The sequence below is a fragment of the Lonchura striata genome, chromosome 6 (assembly GCF_046129695.1).
Source record: "Lonchura striata isolate bLonStr1 chromosome 6, bLonStr1.mat, whole genome shotgun sequence".
Lineage (NCBI taxonomy): Eukaryota > Metazoa > Chordata > Aves > Passeriformes > Estrildidae > Lonchura > Lonchura striata.
The window spans coordinates 15,883,326-15,902,265 of NC_134608.1; the positions used below are offsets into that span (position 1 = coordinate 15,883,326).

General features: G+C 48.3%; 1 protein-coding gene and 1 long non-coding RNA gene across 3 annotated transcripts in view; one reads left to right on the plus strand and one right to left on the minus strand.

Moving 5' to 3' along the window:
- Positions 1 to 1,780: 1,780 nt before the first annotated feature.
- Positions 1,781 to 15,106, minus strand: CHGA (chromogranin A). The gene is made up of 8 exons (XM_021541322.3): positions 14,877 to 15,106; positions 14,377 to 14,423; positions 10,559 to 10,652; positions 10,073 to 10,141; positions 7,861 to 7,959; positions 5,767 to 6,267; positions 4,848 to 5,317; positions 1,781 to 2,334 (listed from the first exon to the last, which is right to left on the minus strand). Exons 1-8 carry the CDS (start codon positions 14,920 to 14,922, stop codon positions 2,251 to 2,253), a joined length of 1,410 nt encoding a protein of 469 aa, XP_021396997.2. The 5' UTR covers positions 14,923 to 15,106; the 3' UTR covers positions 1,781 to 2,250.
- A 58-nt stretch (positions 15,107 to 15,164) lies between these two features.
- Positions 15,165 to 18,940, plus strand: part of LOC110476416 (uncharacterized) — a 33,236-nt gene continuing 29,460 nt past the window's right edge. For both annotated transcript variants that reach the window (XR_013340145.1, XR_004148382.2), the window contains exons 1-2: positions 15,165 to 15,543; positions 16,880 to 16,935. This is a non-coding gene — a long non-coding RNA (uncharacterized LOC110476416). The remainder of the gene's footprint in view (positions 15,544 to 16,879; positions 16,936 to 18,940) is intronic.

The window sequence follows — 18,940 nt, forward strand, 5'->3', positions numbered from 1 at the left end:
TACAGTGACATGTGGGCCTGAGTTTGCAAGGAGTTGTTTGGGTGCTGCTATTGGCAGACACTGTCACAAAAATGGAGAAACTAAATCAGAGTATGTTGAGTTGGAGGGCACCCATCAGGATCAGCAAGTGCACCCCCTGGCCCTGCACAAGACACCCCAAGAATCACTCCATGTGCCTGAGAGTATTGTCCAAATGCTTCTTGAACTCTGTCAGGCTTGGTGCTGACCACTTCCTGGGGTGGGAAATAAATATAAATACAATCTATTTACAATATACAATATTCAGATTAAAAATGCATACAGTATTCAAATTAAAATTTAGGTGAAGATCAATATGTAAAATGTGATTTTTCTAGGTGGAGTAACTCACTAATTGTTTCTGTGCAACACCTTTGGTTTCACTTTGGTTCCTCCATGTTTCCCTCATGTTAAAAAGAGTAGGATCTCAGGACAGAGTTGAAAGACTCACAACTTGCTCCAGTGCACTTTCCCCAGCCAGGCTCTTTCCTGCGTTGTGGCCTGTGCCAGGGGAGTTTTTGGGCCATGCCTTGGCCTAAACACCTCCTCTTGCCATTGAGGGCTGGGGGTGAGGGCAGTGCCCACTCAGCAGCTCCTACTCCTCCCTGGGAAGCTCATCCCATAGGTGAGGTAAGCTCTGGAACCATGCACCTCCTGTGCCAGGGAACTTCACACCCCTCTGGGACTATGCACCCCCAGTAATGCACTCCTAAGGCCAGCAGCACTGAGGGTTTTGCAGAAGAAATAAGCTGAGTTCAAAGCCTGGCAGCCATTCCCTGCATATCTCAGCTGTTCTGTGGGCTGCAGGTGATGGGAGAGAACTGAGCTTCAGATTGAGAGGTCTGGAATACAGCCCTGGGAGTGGGTGGATCTTTTCTGTCAATGCACATAAACATGTAAAATATGATCAGTGCTTAGAGATTTTGGGGGCAGCTTCCCTAACCCAAGCACCCCTTGGTCCTCCAGCTGCCCTGTGGATGGAAAGGTTCTGCCAGCAAGCAGAGTGGCAGCTGGTCACCATGGCTCCTGTGAGCCAAGGGACAGGAGTGGCATCTCCTCGGGATGGCCCTTCACCTCTGGGGAGCACAGACCAGTAGTTCTCCTCCTGACTGGCCTATTTGTTATTTCTCTTCTTTCCAATCTACTCATGCGCTGTCCACATGGCTTGACTTGGTCAAGTACTGCGCAGTGTTTATAAACTTTTAACTGCGTTCTCTCTGTGTTCACTGATGAGCCGCAGATGTGACCCAAGTCTCCCTGAGGCGCCCAGGACACGCAGTGCCGGGGGCTGGGCAGCGTGGCACCAGCAGCCCGTGGGTGGGCACGGAGAGCCCCAGGGAAGCGCCTGGGCGCTGGCCCCGGACGGCAGCGGCGCTGGAGCCCGGGTGAGGAGGGAAGCGCCATCACGGGTGCCCGTGCTGAGGGAGCCCGGGTGAGGAGGGAAGCGCCATCACGGGTGCCCGTGCTGAGGGAGCCCGGGTGAGGAGGGAAGCGCCATCACGGGTGCCCGTGCTGAGGGAGCCCGGGTGAGGAGGGAAGCGCCATCACGGTGTGCCCGTGCTGAGGGTGCCCGGTAAGGAGGGAAGCGCCATCACGGGTGCACGTGCTGAGGGAGCCCGGGTGAGGAGGGAAGCGCTATCACGGGGTGCCCGGGTGAGGAGGGAAGCGCCATCACGGGTGCCCGTGCTGAGGGGAGCCCTCCGTTCCCCCTCTCTGCAGGACCGTCCAGGCCCTACAGCATGCTGACCACTGACACTGAAGCTGCCAAAACAAAGGAAGGAACCCACCGCAGTTTTATTTTTCCTTAGATAATTTTTTTTATATAGAATATATTACAGTCAGAGTTCTCAGCTTTTAATCAAAAGATAACAAGTTATTGCAGTTTTTTAACCCAGTGAAACTACCGGTGAAAGAACTTTCTAGAAAGCTGTCCTGTCTTTTAAAAAAAAAGAGGGAGAAAACCCCACCCAGACAGAAAATACACATGTAGGCTGCACTTGGCGCCCTGCCGTGTGGAGGGGGGAGCATGAGGTGAGGCAGCGGCGATGGGCACAACACTATGGCGAGGGAGGCAGGCCTGGGCTAGCGGGGTCGGTTCTAGGCACGGTGCTTCTGCTCGGCTGAACTGCGCTTGGACCGGGACAGGAACGCGCTGGGACGGACGGACGGGCGGACGGGCGGGCGGACGGGGCGGGCGCGGCGCTGCTCCCGCCGGCACGGCGGCGCCGGGCCTCAGCCCCGCCTCAGCTCGTGCAGCTTGTGGGCGACGCGCTCCAGCTCCGCCTCGATGGCAGCCAGGCTCTCCAGCTCCTGGTCCTGCAACAGAAGCCCAGGACTGTCAGTGCCCGCAGGTGGGCAGCCCTCGCTCCCCAGAGCTACAGAGAGCCTTGCCTGGGGCAGGAGCACAGCCTTGTCCTGCCCCATCCCTTCAGCCTGCAGTTGTCTCTCTCTCTGGACCGACCAGTGTGCACAACACTGGTTACTTCTGCCCTAATGTTTAATTACTGCTGCTAATGTAGTGATGCAGCTGGCATCCTTCCCCCGTGCCCTGCCATGTGGCTGCTGGGGAGCCAGGGCAAGCTCTGCCAAGCAGCATTGGGGCCAGCACTGAGGCAGTGCCACCAAACCAGGGTGGGCACCGCTGCCTGTCTCCTTTGGGAAGTGCAGCATGTGCCCTGCCCATACAGCAGACAGCAGTGTCCCCTCTCCCCTGGGTCTTTGCTTGCACCTCCACTAGCAGAAGATACTTTTCCTGGGGAAACTAGTGGCTGAGGAAGACATCAGTTCAAAAGCTCAAGCTGCCCATCACTTGGTCTTTCTATACCGGCTCTTGTGTATCTGTGCTGTCACCTATAGCTGCTTTATTTAGTGCAGGTACTCATGCCTGACTACATGGCTTTGCCTGAGCTCAGGTCATATCCAGCTGGCCCTGCCTTGCTGCCAGCCCTGGCCCTGCCTTGCTGCTAGCCCTGGCCCTGCCTGTCCCTCACAGCTGTGGTCACTTGGGCTCTCTACAGACCATCCACTCAGCATAGCAGCAGCAGGCTCTATGTGAGCAAACTTGGTGCTGTACATTTTCCCATTGGCAAAGCTGAGGTGACAGCCCCTCTCCTGTGTGGAGGGAGCAAAGCCTCACTGTTGCCTTCAGCAGCAGCAAACCACAGATTGACACTGAGCCACTGCACTGCATGTGGCTGGTGTGAGGAAAGTAAAGGAAGTATGAAAAAAAGGGAGTTGTTTTCTCTTTCTGAACTATTTTCCTGAACAGGGGAAAAAAGCCATAATGCCCCTCCAATGAGCCCTTGGCTCAGCCCCTGGGAAAGCTCTGGCTTTCCAGGGTGCCAGCAGCTCAGGGTGCCTTCAAACACCCAGGGTGCCCCAGCAGCTATTCCATTTTCTTTGAAGTGGGTCTAGGAGCAACTGGCTGAGCTCACCTTGCTGGAGAACTTGGGATGCAACTGGAGCTCCCAGAAAGGGAGAAAGATGAAATTCTCTACAGCACCCAGAGAGAGCTTGGTCAGACCCAAACCATTGCCTGTGTGCTCTGGCTTACATCTGCCTGGTCCCACATGCTGAGCCCTGGAAAGTGCAGGGGACAGCCCTCTCAGCCCATATCTGTACCCATGCTGGCCTCACTGGCCAAGCCACGCAGTCCCATGGCCCAGAAATGAAGAGAGGCACAGGACAGCAGCCAGAGCTTGTGCCTTCCCTTACTACTGCGTGCCTGGCTTTCTCACTGACTCCCAGAGGCCCTGATCTAGTTTAAAAAACCAACCAAACAAAGTCTTGTTGCAGCTGTAAACACAGCAGTTTTGCAGCCTCAGCAACCTCTTTTCCAATCCCCATTTTGAGACTGAGTCTGCCACCTTGCACCCCAGAGCCACTCGCAGGGGCAGGTGGAGAGCAGCCTCCCTGGGGGAGAGAGGCAGATGGGACAGCCCACCCCACCACACCCCTGCTTCGAGCTGAGACATTTGGCTTTGCTTTGAACCAATGCAACTGGAAATGCTCTCATGGGAGGGATGCTGATGGGCAATTTTTGGCCAGTGGTTTGGCACATAACTGAAGCAAGAGGGGTGTTTTGGAGGCAAGAGAGCCAACTGGCTTTATTCACCCGCGGCTCCAGCCTGTTCCCAGGCACCTGATCATGGCTTGTCCCAGGCTCACAAAGCCCAAGCCAAGCCTCACTGCGCAGTTCCCTGTATTGTCTCAAATCAGCTGTGCCTGGAGCTAGGCTTCAGCACAAAGGTGAACCCACCAGCAGTTTCTGGCTGCTGGGGATGTGCTGAGCTATTACCTAGCATCACTCAAGGTATCAAGGAAGGAGGTCTCTGACACTGGAAGCCTGGCTCAGATGTATTTCTGTATCTGTCCACCATTTCCACTCCAATACCTCATGTTTCTCACCACAGCTACACCCCTCATTTACCTCTGTAGGAGGTCTGACATTACTCACTCCATCCCTGAGACAGGGAAAGTATTCCTTTTGACTTGGAAGGGCTTTGGGACAAAAGGACTACCCCTAGGCTCCAGTTATAGCTCTGGTCACTATGTCTGGCCAGTGCAGAAGTCCTGTCACTGGAGACATGACTCTGGGGGGCAGGGAATGCTTTTGCAATAGTCAATCACAGAAACAAGGACAGAAACCAAAGGCACAGCCAGGTGCAAACTTCAATAATACCTGAGGCTGAATGACTAGAAGTTCACTAATCATCAACTTAATGCCTCAGAGGACCACTGCTGGCTAGGTTAATGCCAGTATACCATCCACATCTCCAAGTGTACTTTGGATAACTGGGTGGGGTTTATTCTTAGGCCTATGAACAAACCTCTGTTCTCCTGTTAGCACTGCCTTCCTCATCCTTCTTTTCTTCAGGCATGGGAGCAAGGGGAAAGCCTCCTTCACTGCTGTCTTCCTTTGAGTGATGCTTCCATGACCTTCTCACATCTTCCTCTGGACTACTGAAGGCATACTTGCGGGACCTAAATGTCTTTTTCATGGACCTGTCTGGGTCTTCCTCACTATCATTTTCCTCCCTGCGCTTCTTTGATGTCAGCTGCTTGGCCAGCTCATCCATTTTGTTCCACCTCTTAGTGTCTTCCCACTCCCTGGAGGACTCCTCCATCTCATCACTTTTGGCATCCTTAGGATGAAAGGTGTCCTCTTCTCCCTGCATCTCCTCATCCTCCTGGCGATGCCTTCCTCCTCTCACTGCCCGGGGCTCCTCTTCCTCCTCCTCTTCCTCATCCTCTTCAGAGCTCCGCACATCTTTTCCAAATCCCAGCTCATCATCGTTATCTGAAAGAGCATTAAACAGAGCAGTGAACACGACTGTTAACCTGTTTAAGGTCTACCTTTGAACTGAGCCTTCAGTGGTGATGCCAGATTTCTTGACTTAGGCCTGCTTTCCCAATATTCTGGAAATACCCACTCTCATGTTGCCATGTCAGTAATGAGGCTTGAAGGCAGCAGTCAAAATCCCTGTAGGAAGCTTTGGAAAGATGAATGAGCTGTCCCCAGGATCTATGAGCACTGAGCAGCGAGGCAGCTGAAGGGCCTGTGTTACCTGCTGTGCATGGGCCTGTGTGTCAGATGTTTGTGGTGGGTCTGGGTGGCTGCTGGTTGGTGTGCTTCTGTAAACCCAGTAAGCACCTGCCTCAGCTTTTTTGCTTTGAAGCCTCTCACCCTTCTGTCTCAGTGCTCTCGGCTCACCCCAGGAAGGTATCAGTGCAGTCTGGGATACATACTGTCACCTCCCTGCATCTCCTCAGCCTCCTCGTCCTCCTCAGCCAAATCGAGTGACCTCTCTGCTTCGGTAGGGTCCTCCTCTTCAGCTTCATCTCCATCGTCCTCCCGCTCCACACGCTCCCCTGCTACCTCCTTGCTGTGCTCCTGACCCTGCCTGGATGGCTCTTCTCCCTCATCCTCAAGCTCCAGGCTATCCCTGGAGCCTCTGGGCTCCACCTCTTCATCCCCTTGCTGCTGCTGCTCATCCTCACTGAAATTTTTGCCAATGTGGTTGTCCAAAACTTCATTTCGATGGGTATCCTCTGTGTCCCTGATGTCATTGCTCTCAGCTTCCTCCTGATCCTCTTTCTCAACAGGGTTGGTATCCCATGGCCGGGGTTCCCTCTCCTCCAGGCTTTTTCCCTCCTCTCTTGAGTCTTCATTTTGCTGGGGCTTCTGTGCTGCCAGCTCAGCCAGGGACCCTGTGGGCTGATCCTCTTTAGGGTGCTCCCCTGCAGCATCTACAGAGGGAAAAACAAGATGGAACACCTCTGATGAGAGCTTGTTTCACAACCAGCAAAGGCCAAGCATTTAAGTAGGGAACTTTAGCCCTGCTCAGCAATCTGCTTAGCTAGCCCATGGATCCTTTTGCATATGTTTGCATATGAATGCATATGTTTGCATTCAAGCAAGGCAGCGTTCTCTCTGGTGCCTATGTTCCTGGAGAGACTTGCAAGGCTGAAGCTAAACATATGCTGAAGTGTTTTGCTGCAGCACAGTCCTCGTCACCATCTCTTGAGATGCCAGCCACGAACTCACCCTGCATGAAACCAGACTGCATGTGAAATTAAATTATTTAGGAGTGTAATACAGCACTTGCACAGCTCTCCTTGCTCTGAGTGCTGCACTCATATCACATCCTTATTTCTCCCACCAGGCTGAAGAGGCAGCCAGCCCTGTTCACAGGGTGCTGGAGGGAGGAGGGGTGTCTGCTTCTGCAAAGGAACTACTCAGCAGGAGCTTAATGTGGGCTGAGTATTTGCTCTTGCTCAAGGGAGACTGGCCTCTTTTAACACTATTAGCCAGAGAAAACACTTTGCAAAAGAAAATATGGAAGTTTAAAAGCCTGAGAGATATGGAACGGTAAGTGCAGCCCCAAGGAGGGCTGAGGTGTGTGCCAGAATGAAGGGATGCAGAGAGCTGGTCACACAAGTCTGGTGGCCACCTGTGACACTGTGCCGGTGTCACTAGACTGTCAGTGGGCCTGGTTGGCCCATGTGCCACAGTTCATCTTCCTTCATCTCCACACTGCCGGAACAAGAGTTTCAGGTGTGTCTTGGCAGTAGAGAGGTGCAGTGCCAACATCCTACCTGCTGAATTTTGGTGGTGCTGGCTGCAGCAGCAGCAGCCCCTGGGGGTGTCACTCCTCATTGCTCTGTCTGTCTGTGATACCAGTCTAGTTTTGGACTAGAGTCACAGCAGTGCTGTGCTGCATGTGCCCCAGAGCTTCTTGAGACCCTCTTTGGGCACCCAGCTGCTGCTGGACAAGGAGTCACATCACCCCACATTTGCATTGTATCTTCCTGACAAGGAAAAGGGAAGGGGCCAACACCTCCTTTCTGCTAAACTGCCTGTTAGTAGTCAGGCCAGAGGAACACTGACAAGGGGAAATCCCAGCTGAAGGTGACCTTTCCAAGATACAGGTGTTTTATGTGGATGTATGCACTGTGTGTATTTCAATTTTCCCTTCAGAGATTCATTACTTAATGTCTTGGATACCTGGAAACAAGGGTGACAGGCAAAAATCCAGATCACCCTTGCCTGTATCACTGACTCTTTCAGTGTGGGATTCCCCTGGCTGTGACTTATTTTAAGTGTTGTGAGTGAAAGTGTCAGCAGCAGGGTGGAAAAGTCAGTATCACTTTAGTAACTTGACCATCAGCAGTTACTATAGCTCAGAGACTGTGTTTGAGCTGGTAAATAAGAACAAAGCAAACACCGGGTTGCAGCAGCAGCAAAGAAAAGAGAAGCAGGTGGACATATCAAGGCTGTTTGGAAGAAGATCCTTGTTTACAGCCTGACTGGATTTCCCGGGGGTGGAGGCTGAAACTGACCTCTCTGCTTGTTCTTGTTGTTCTGACTTTCAAGGACTTCAGAAAGTTCATCTTCAAAGCCACTATTTTTCTTCTGCTGCTGAGTTCTCTCATTGGCACCTGTTTCAAGGAACAAAAAGTAGGGAAAGGCAACAGTCCCTTCTGTGTTTCAGAAAGTAGAGGCAGGAAAATAGTTCTGTGCCCCTTATGTTTGCTACAGTGGAAAAGTCCACCTGGCAGCTGGGAGGAGTGAGGCTGGAGGGTATGTGAATCAACTGCAGTAACAAAACCACAATCAAAACCATCATCTGCAGGAAAGAAAATGGTCTCTAGATAGAGACACAGGATTGTCAGTCAAACTAATATTGGTGGAGATCTAGGGAATAAGAGGTGCTGAACTGCAGCACACTGAGGGCAGCAAAAGACTTCATCACCAGAGTACTGAAAGATAAAAATTGCCTTCTGCCAGATTCTGCCTATGCACCTCTGTTGAGGTGAGCACTGAGAGCTTCTGTATCCTCCAGCCTGGTTGTGGAGGCCCCTCTCCCCTGCTTGCTGGGAAGAGGCAGCAGCATTTATTCCCACTGCAGGGGAAGTCTGGGGCCTTCTGGGATTATGGAGCTTGCTAGAAAAATACAACACCCTGGAGAAAGGTGTCTGAAGGCAGCATGAGCTGGAGGTTAGGCTGCAGCTGTCCTGGCAACCAGCAATGGGATCTGCAAGCCAAACAAGCCCTGTCTAACCCAGCTCATGCCCTGCTTCTGTGCCTTAATGCAAGAGCAGGAGCCAGTGCTGCCAGCCCAGTCCTCTCTAGCCCAGAACTGAATGGTGTGGGCTCTCCAGCCCGAGCAGAACCAGCTGCACCAGCACAGAGGACACCAAGATAACACCTTTGCTTTTCCCTTGGTCTACAAGACTGTTCTACTCCCAGTCTCTGTGATCTATAGATTGGATTGCATGTTACCCTGGGACTAAGTGGTGTGATAGGCTCAGGCCTAGGAAATAGTGGAGTAAGGTGCACCTCCATGTAACAAATCCCTTCTCCTGGACTCCATGCTGAGTGGCAGCCTGCCTGATATTTGAGTGCTCCTCCTCAAATCCCTGGTGTGCCTAGGCAGCCATATCCCAGCATACTGAAAAGACCATGTCTTCTCTCTTCTGGATCACCAGAGCATCAATGGAGTCCATCTGAGGTCACTGAGCATCTGGCCCCTCCACCATTTGGGTAGTGACTAAAATACGGCTTCGGGAGCTGTATAAGACTCTTTCCCAACTCTTTCTGATTTTTCTCCCTCCCTTCTCCCTCTTGCCTCTGTGGGGCTTCCTTAATCTGAAAGCATTCTGGTGGCACTGTCTTCCAGCCATCTCTGGCAGATTTGCTACACAGGAGCAGGGCACAGGAATGCCCTAGTCATTGTTTCTCTGGTAATGCCCAGCTGCCCCCTGGTTACCCCAGGCAGAAGGAGTAGGGAAGGCCAGGAGGTGCTCTCCCTGCAGCCTGGGGAGAGCCCTGTTGCAGCCTCGCCTGGACAGAGGGATCTGAATTAGCTCCAAAGTAGACTTGCCTGGCATCTGCATGTTGGCTTTGGGCACCTGAAAATGTCCCTTTTTTCTCCAACACCCCTTGGCACAGCTCCATGGTGCTGCTGCTGCTCCCACATTGACTAGTGCAATTGACCTGCACCTCTCCAAACCAAAGAAACTTGCATTTGACTTTAGGAAGCCATCAAAAAATACCCATTAGCTCAAGAATATTTCCACTGGGGTCTTTAGGTTCAAGTCTTACTGTTCAGTGGGACTTCCCTGCTGCCACACGTGGGTTTAGTGCTAGACTCCAGCTGCACAGACAGTGGAGGTTTTCTTGCCTTTCATTCTAGTTTGGGAGCTGGTGATTGTTGAATTAAATTACAGTGTTTCCTTTCAGAGTTCTCCCACCCCAAAATGTCTTGAGACTACATCACCACCAAGTTACATTGATAACTATTGAAATTATCAGATACATATTGGAGTTATTAAAAACAAAATTCCTGTGCCCTCTGACACAATCTCTGCTGAAAATCTTGAAATTACATTTCCTAGGGCATATTAGTATAATTATTATACTCAAATTAGTATAAAATTAAAAAAACAAACACAAAACCAACCAAACAGTAAAACTCTATAAGGGACTACAACAGAAGAAAATAATCTTCCCCATAGTTACATTCCCAAAAAAATAAACTTGGCACTGTACCTTGTGCAGCAATTTCCTGAAGTTCCTTCAATAAATTTTGGTGGCGAAGGATAGAAATAATTCGCTCATCTGCAACAGGGGAGACTTAGTACAGAAAGCAGTCAAAGCAAACCTCCCTGCAACCCCAGGAAATTAAATAGAACCCCAAATGCCACTCCTTCTTCATTTTCCCTTTTCTTTCCCTTGGCCTGATTTGCTCTCACATCTCTTAACTGTGTGATTAAGACAACAGGAAGGTCCTATGAAAACCAGGCAGTTTGATGTCACCTAGCGCCCTGTGGCACAGTGCCAGCACGAGGCATGGCCTGTGACAGGCAGTGCCTCCATCCCTGCTCCTGAGGCCCAGTACAGCCCAGTGGAAGAGGAAGGTGAACATGTCAGGGACCCTTTGACAGGGGTCCAGAGGCCAGGGCTCAGTTGTTCAGGGCAGGACCAGCCCCTACATGCCAGATTTGCTTTTGCTGATACCCAAGTCTGCGGCAGTACCTCCTCGGAGAGTTTCTAGGCATTCCTCACTGATCGGCAGGGGGTTTGGCTTAGATAAAGTATCAGAGATGACCTCTACAATGCACTTCATCACCTAGAAAGAGAAACAAATACAAGTTAAAGAACTGCTTTTTGTCTTTTATTCCTACTTGTTACCAAGGCTAAAGTAGAGCAGATGATGGCACAGATCTTGCTTTTCTGGTCAAGCTCGAACTGAACGTTCAGTTCTTGTTTTCTCTTACACAGGAACAGAAGGTACCTCCTGCAACTGAGAAGTGAGGAAATGACATGTGACAATGGAAAGAGCCTCTTCCACATGACACTCAATTTAGCTGAGGATTGCATGGCTTCAGACCATACCAGAGTCTGAGCACATCTGGAGAGTAAAGGATATCTGAATATATATACAGAAAATCCAAAATCTTCCTCTTTTAAGTCAGTATATTTCAACCTCTATCTCATAAAAGGACTCAATGGGAGGCTGTAGAGAGCAAAAAGTGGTCATAGCTGTTCAATAGATGACCTTGAAATCTTAAAAGCTCTTCAAACCCTTGGAAAGACATCATAGTTCAGTTGAAGCCAGGCATGGAAGGTGAGGTTAGGCAAATTACTTTCAAACACAGGTGAGAAATACTGCTCTCAGGCCCTAGAAAGGACAAGACACTCTGGAGAAGTGTTTGACCTTGTGCTTTGAGTGTTCAAGCCATCTATTATAGACTGGAAGAGCTCTACATGATGACAGGTCATCTGAAAGCAAAGAAGTTCTGACATAGCTTCTCAGACAGGAGCTCTGGGCCCACCCTTTCCAGCAGCCCGTTTTGTTGGTGTAAAACCAAGAGCATTATTTATGTAATTTGTCACCTGCACTGAGATTGCAGGCATCCTTGCTATGCCAAGACACAGTGCTGGGAGCCCTAGTGTGTGGTCACATAGACCCAAATGGTCACACAGGACAGAAACATTCACTACAGTCTGGTACTGATTAGTAGTGTAGGAATAAGGCTGCTTAGTTCAAAAGGGTGATTTTTTTATAATTCAATCTAGGAAGAATGCAGGGCTCATAATTGCCTGTGAGAAAAAAAAAAAAAAAAAGAAAAAGAGAGGCTGTATTGAATAAAAGAATACAAGTTAAGCCTTGGAGGCAAAAAATTCACTCACTGAACCTCTTTCTCCTGATGATTTCAGCAGGCAGCCCTGAGAGCCCTGACTTCCCTCACAATGTACCATTCTCAGGAGAGCAGAGTGCTGTGACTGAAGTAGAAATTAAACACAAGTCAGCAGTCCCCAGTCATCCACAATGCTGTTCATTCAAGCAGTTGGATATATTCACTGGACAGCTGGAATGGGCAAATGCTCACCCTGTATAAGGAGAGAATTTTGCTTTTGCAGATCACCATAAAATGTTAAACTCTATGCCTTACACAGTTTGATTGCCTAATGGATTAAAAATGCTACAGAAAGATTAAAAAAAAAAAAAAAAAAAGCAGGGGAATTTCCCTGGTGCCATTCTCCTATATCACAAGCAATCCATTAATACTGATTTTAGATAACTTTGAGTCACTCTGTCTTTAAATAGAAAAAAACCCAGATTTTGGTATTCTCCTCTCATGTTTCCCAACCTCTGGACCTACTTTCAGCAGTATTTGATGCAGCCTCAGCAGTAAAGACTCTTTCAGCTTGAGAAGTAATACTCTGGTTCAGTGAAATATTCTATTCAAGCTTTTTCAAGACTTCTAGGCTGATCTAAGGTCTTTGTCTGAGCACAAAGAGACACATCACTCACCACAGAAATACATTCAACTCTGTGGAGGAGCTTTGTAAGGTAATGAAATGAAGAGTGCAGTCATCCCAGAACACTCTCGTCTTTTTGTTAGAGGAGGTCTTGCAGAGTGAGACTTCACAAGGTCATGAAACAACAGCCTGCATCAGGAAATGGAGGAGATCCTTTCCAAATGAATGTAATTAATCCAGTGCAGAAACTCAGACTGGAATTTTGCCATAGCTATCATCTAACCATGAACATGTAACTATATCCTTAAGAGCAGCTCACAATGTCCCTACACAGAAATCTCCAAAGGGTTGTGCCCTTACAAGGACAGACTTCTCCGTACTTGACCTCAGCTATGCTCTTCTAAAATGTATGGTTGTAAGTGAGAAATAGTATCCTTCAAGCACAAGAGTGGGCAATCACCAGAGACATTGTAAATGCTTTGCTCTTGTTTGGCTTCCTATGGAAAGCTCTTGGTGTAAGGAAAGTCTGACGAGCTGTCTGGGAAAGGCCTGCAGGTGCTGGCTACCCATTACACAGCCCTGAGCCACCCACAAATGCTGGTAGCACAGAACATGGTGTGTAGGAAGAGCTGCAGTTCTTTTTGCTGTATTCATGTGATGATATCCCTGCCCTAATCTGTTCCATGAGACCACAAATTCCTTCCCTGAAATGCTGTGTCTCAGAGGATGGTGAAGCCCTAATGGCTTCTTCCAATTGCAGCAAATTCAAAAGAAAGCTGAATTTGCTCTCAGAGCCTTTGTCAGTGTAATACCCAGGGAAGGAAGGCAGTCTTGAGAAAGTCCTTTCTTGGTGGAAGCATTTCCATAGCATTGCACCAACTGCCACAAAAGTGCCTTTTTTATGCATAGAATATATTGGGGAATGGACCTCACAAGGAAAATCATACGATTAATGGATTGTCCCATCAGATGCCCACTCTGGCATGGAAAGTTGAAGGGCTAAGTGCCTGTCCCACATCCCCTTCCTCAGCAGCACACAGCCGAGGAAGGCACCCAGTGTCTCACAGCTCATGGCTCAGTCCCAGCAAGGGCTAAGCAGGCTAAAAGTCTTAACAAAGCCACTTCTCTCCAGCCCAGGCACGTCTCACAGAACACAGGGAGGTGTTGCTCATGGCACACGTCCTGCAGGTAGCCTGCAATGGGGCCTGTGGCTGAGACTGCATCAGTATGCCCTCCCCTGCTGCTGCCTGGGGAAAAACATTATGTGGCTAGGTTTCGTAACACAAAACAGTTCAAGAAGTAAAAAGGAAAAATGCTGGAGTTTCCTTTGTGGACATAAATTTCCAAAGAAATTTTAATTTGGGCAGCCAAGAGATCAGCTCATAGGAAAGATGGGGAAGTGGTGGGGGTGAGGGAGTAGTGTCTGACATAGGTAAACACAGGGAAACCCCCTATCCAAGCATTTAGGAGCCAAAAGGCTGTTGGGAGTGCACATTTGTGAAGCGCAGCTATAAATGTTGGAGGCTGTGACACAGATATGTTCACAAAAGCCTGTAAAGGAGGGCTGGAGAGGTCAGCCAAGTCCTGCAGTGCTCATAGCCATCCAGACAGGCTGAGCAGGAGCTGAGGATGGATTAGCAAGCTGAGAGTACCAGTTGCCTATTTTTCCAGAGCATGCATGTTTAAGTAGCACACAAACTCAGATGTATACACCTCCAAACACAAACAGTTCCTGAATCACATCTCCCCCTACTCTCCCCTGAGTCACCTCCTGTTAGGAGCTTTGAAAAGCTGAAAGTAGGAGGACTAAGGAGAGTTTTACTCAGCCTCCATCTTCTCTCTAAACAGGTTTGCCTGATCTCTCTGTCACATCCTGAGATACTTCCTTGGCTGCCCAGAAGTGAATGCACAAAGGGTAAATTTTGAAGGGAGCAGAGATGGATCCTGCTTGAGGGATCTTATGCAAATTCCTGGAACTTCTTACAAGGTATTTCAGTGGAAGTGGCCCAAAACCAACCACCTGGGTGGAGGTGGAATATCACATCCTTTCTCTTCATTTGACCCTTCCACTACAGGCTCAGCCTTACCTTAGTGTCGCCTTTATTCATGTCATTTGTCACAGGAAGGGAGACGGCTGTAAGGTAAGGGGAGGGGGGGAAAAAAAGGAGAACTTGTTATTCATCTCATCTAGAACACAAGCAGAAAAACATTATTCTGCTTAAACGGGAATATTAATTAAATATTAAATGAATTAAAACGGGAGTGGAGAAGAGGGGCATCTCTCTCTGATGGTAGTGGTCCTTGTGTGCAGCTGCTGGATGTGTGCACTGTGCTGGGAAGGGAAGGGAAGGGAAGGGAAGGGAAGGGAAGGGAAGGGAAGGGAAGGGAAGGGAAGGGAAGGGAAGGGAAGGGAAGGGAAGGGAAGGGAAGGGAAGGTGCCCGGGCGGCGCTCGGCAGTGACCTTGCGGCGCCGCTGTCCGCGGTGCTGGAGGGGCCGGGCCGTCCCTGCCCGCGGTGCTGGCGGCGGGGCCGGCGGGCGCAGCTGCCGCGGGCCAGGGGGACACGGAGCCATCCCAGCCCCACTTACCCGGCACGGCCAGCAGCAGGACGGCGAGCAGTTCTGGCCGGCTCATGGTGCTGGCGGGATGGAGGCAGGGAGAAAGGGTCAGAGGGCGAGACTGTCGTGGCGTGGGGGCTCCAGGCGAGGTGCCGAGGGGAGAGCAGCACGGAGCGTGTGTATCTACGCCAGTGCCCTGGCTGAAGATCCCAGATGGAGCACTGCAGCAACCGGCTCATTTATATATCTCAGCCCTCGGAAATGGCGTCAGGAGGAAGCCACCTCCTCCTCTGCCCCTCCCCGCTCACACAGGCTTCCCATCAGCCTCCATCACTGGCCGGGTGTCGGAGGAGCCCCGAGCTCCCCGGCTGCCGAGCCAAGGGAGCCGGCTGCTCCATCAACCCGCACTCCGCGGGCGCACCGAGGCTCGGAGGTGCGTTTGTTTGCAGGATGCCGCTGCTCGCACCTCACCCGACGCCGGCAATCTGCACATGTGCCCTGCCCCGTGTACGTGGAGCCAGACGTGAGCCACCTCATGGGGCCCGGCCAGCATTGCAATCTGGTTTTGCCCTCTCAGGGCCCCCTTATCTTTCACTCATCATGGAAGTTTAGAGCAGGTGCTGAAATTTTTAGATGTCTTTTAAAGATTCCACTCCAGGGAACTGGTTACCATGGAAAGGGCTTGCCAATGGACATGGTAAGTCCCAGCAGTTCCATGAAAAGTTTGTTAGAAGGATATTATTTGGGGTAAAGATCAAAGGCAGGTGCACCTGCTGTCCACCTATGAGTCTACAAGAAAAAATTTAATTGGTTGCTACCTTTTGTTCAATGCTTTATAACACTCTTTAGCAAAAGCCTACACTCCAAAACTGAAGTAATCAAGATTACCTGGCTGCCAGTTTGCATTGACAAGGGAGAGAAAGGAAACAAAAAATGGTGTCATTCTCTTAGTCACATGCATTTCCATGCTTTTGAAAAAATGGCTGTCTATTCTTTGGATGGAGCATCTGTCAGGTCAGCCAGCTGGATTCTTTTTTTAAAGTAACTCCAATGCTTTTTTAGGAATAGCAGCTCTGCTACTCCATTCTATTCCTGAAGCAATTTCAGAGGTCACAAAATGCAGGGGCTTAGACTAGAAAACAATATTCAGAAAAATACACCATCTTTCTTCCCCATCCTGCCTCACTCTGATCACTGAGAAGTCCTGCACCCAAGGAATTAGGGAGAATCTAAGAGGTCATCACTTGTCATCTGGTCTAAGGTGACAGGAACTTTTCTATGAGATTAGGCAGTACAGACTGCACTGTTGTTTTCCCTTTCTCTTTCCAGGTGCACATGGAAATGTGTTCCCAAATGTCCTCTAATATTTATCTGATTTAAATGCATGCTTCAAAAGACACATTTGGATTGTAAAAGGCTATTCATACAAAATCAGAACTCCTCTTGTCTGTTGCATTTCCTAGTTAAATGCAGAGAAAAGATGGAAATTGATCTTCTGAACAGTGCTTTGTGGATGGCAGTAATGGATGGTTAAATGTTCATAAGTCTATGAAATGAACACCCATGACAGTTCTTGTTCCATGGGAAATCTCCAGGAATAAGAGATACCCTTTCTCTTTGGTTGTTGTGTTGTTTAGTTTTGGGGTTTTTTCCTTTTTTTTTTTTTTTTTTTTCCCAGGGTGTGTGTTGTTGAATTATTCACTTGGGTGGAGGGATAGGGGCCTTTTCCTCACTTAGGATACACCAGAACACACAAGTCTCTGAGTCTGAAAAACTGAGCATTATTAGGATTGTAAATTTCTATGTATTCCTAAGTGAGAAACAGATTGATTTTCTTACCAGGCTATGTTTTCCTAGTCAATATTTACTCGTCCTTACGTATAAATGCTGATCTTATTAGAGCAATAAATTGTCTCACTTCTAATCCAGTTTCTTACATGAAGTCCTTTTCTTCTCCTTCTTCCTTTTCTTTTTGAGAAATTTCACAGGATACTGTAGTGCCCATAACTACTATTTTTTCTTCTCTTTCTCAGGGTGTGGTCTTGTATCCATTAAATTCATTGCAAAGGAGAAACAAAATGCTTTCCAGGTATGGCATGCATTCTCCCACTGTAATAGTGCATGATGGATGATGAATTTTTCTATTTCTTGCCCCAGAAAAATGGATATGAAACTGTTAATCCAGCAATCAGTATGTCTGCTATTGGAATTTGTATCATTAGGCACAGCTATATTAGGAACTGTCACAGTAAAGCATGCCAGGGAAAGATATATGTCAAAAGAGCAAAAGTGATCAAATAAAAAAGTGAAAGGTATTCTACCACTCAGAGAAAGACAATGCCTGAAGCAGACTATAAGGAAAGAGCAGGTTTGTGAGTCTCTACTGTAATTTGTGTTTTAGTATATGGAAAACAGGACTACATCTTCAATGAGTGGCAAAGAAGTGAAGATGGACATTTCTGACCACTTCCAGCCTTAAAAAAAAATCTGTTGATGTCTGTAGAGAACAATTCCATTTTTCCTTATAGCTGCACAATTTCTGGTGCATGAAGTGCGGTGGGACTGTGGAGAGCCATATACCATGACCTGCCTGCAGTCACCAATGTAACATGTGCAGATGAACAGAGATATTTGCCTTCCCAGCCTGAAAGTGATTTGAAAAGATGGCGATGTCCTGATGGATAGAAGCAGCCACCCAGGACTGTTGCATTATCCATGCTCTGAGCTGAGGGAACAGGAGGGTCAGCCTAAAAGCCATATTGATATATGATCTTTCTGTGCATAAGGTCATCTGATTGAGAGATTATGTGGCTTAATTTCTATTCTCAAGAGTAAAATTTTTTTTTACTTTATTTCAGAATTCAGGGAATAAAACCAAGGGATTTTGTTTTTTACTTTGAGTTATTCTGAGAGCTTTGTTGTATAATTTCTTGGCCGAAAATGGTTTAAGAATTCGCTCCTTTTCTGTGCTTGGAAACACTGACACTGCATTTCAAACAGCTGTGATTCTACAGATCCAGATACTGAGGCACACAAAGAGGGAAAGTGTCATTTTCGTGAAGATACCAAAAAGGTTTGGAGCCAAGGCACAGCTAATACCACCCCCTAACCAAAAATACACTAAGAAAAGATAAGCAACAATTACCTTCTTGTATATAAAATCAATTGATAACTGTTTGACTGAAAAAATTGAATGTAAGCTCATTGCAAAATTACTATAAGTCTATTAAAACCCCCACATCATACCTTTTCTTCTTTCCCGCCTCAGTCAGTCACCATCACCTCTCAGTTCCCTCATACAAGCCTTGCTTGTCTGCCTGTAAATAGAAATAAGCTTCAAAGCTCAGATTGCTGCTGTGAATACTCATCTGGCTGCTCAAAGGCAGTCCTCTCTTCTTTTTCAGGTCAGAGGCAAAATGATGTTGACTTGCTTTGATTTTCTTAGTCTAGACTGTCCTTGCATCAACCTGAAATGAATTTATTTTCCTGTTGAAAGGACTAGTTACACCCCATAAAAAAGCTACCTGACAGTAGCTACCTCTGCCTATCCATTTTCATCCTTGCCTGGCATGCACAGCTCTCACTGGGGCAGATGGAGTATGTTCCCTGCTGGAAGAAGAGACTTCTCTGTAGTCATCGCAGAATACCATCTGGACACCCTTACAAATAGCTTGGATCTCAATATAATTGTTCTAAATGTTATTCAAACACCAACCTGGAAAATGTCATATCCCTCCAATACCACGGTTAGTTTACCTGGCAGTTACAGAAAACCTTCACTGATTCATGTGAGCCCCACTGAATCTGCAAAAAGATGTGGAGACAGAAGTTCTTCCTGAACAGTGATCTCAAACAACCTCCTCTGGAAATTCCTGATTATTCCTTTGGCTATGGTTTTGTTTTATTTGTGACAGCAAAGTTTGTATGATGCTGGTGTATATATTCAGTAAGGTAAAACAATTCCATAACTTCTAGACTGTTCTTAAACAAGTTTATGAGAAAATAATTGATATGGCTTACTTAGCTCTGAAGCTAGAGACAGGCAGTACTGTTTACTGACCTAGAGACACTAACTGGGTTCATGAGAATTAAGG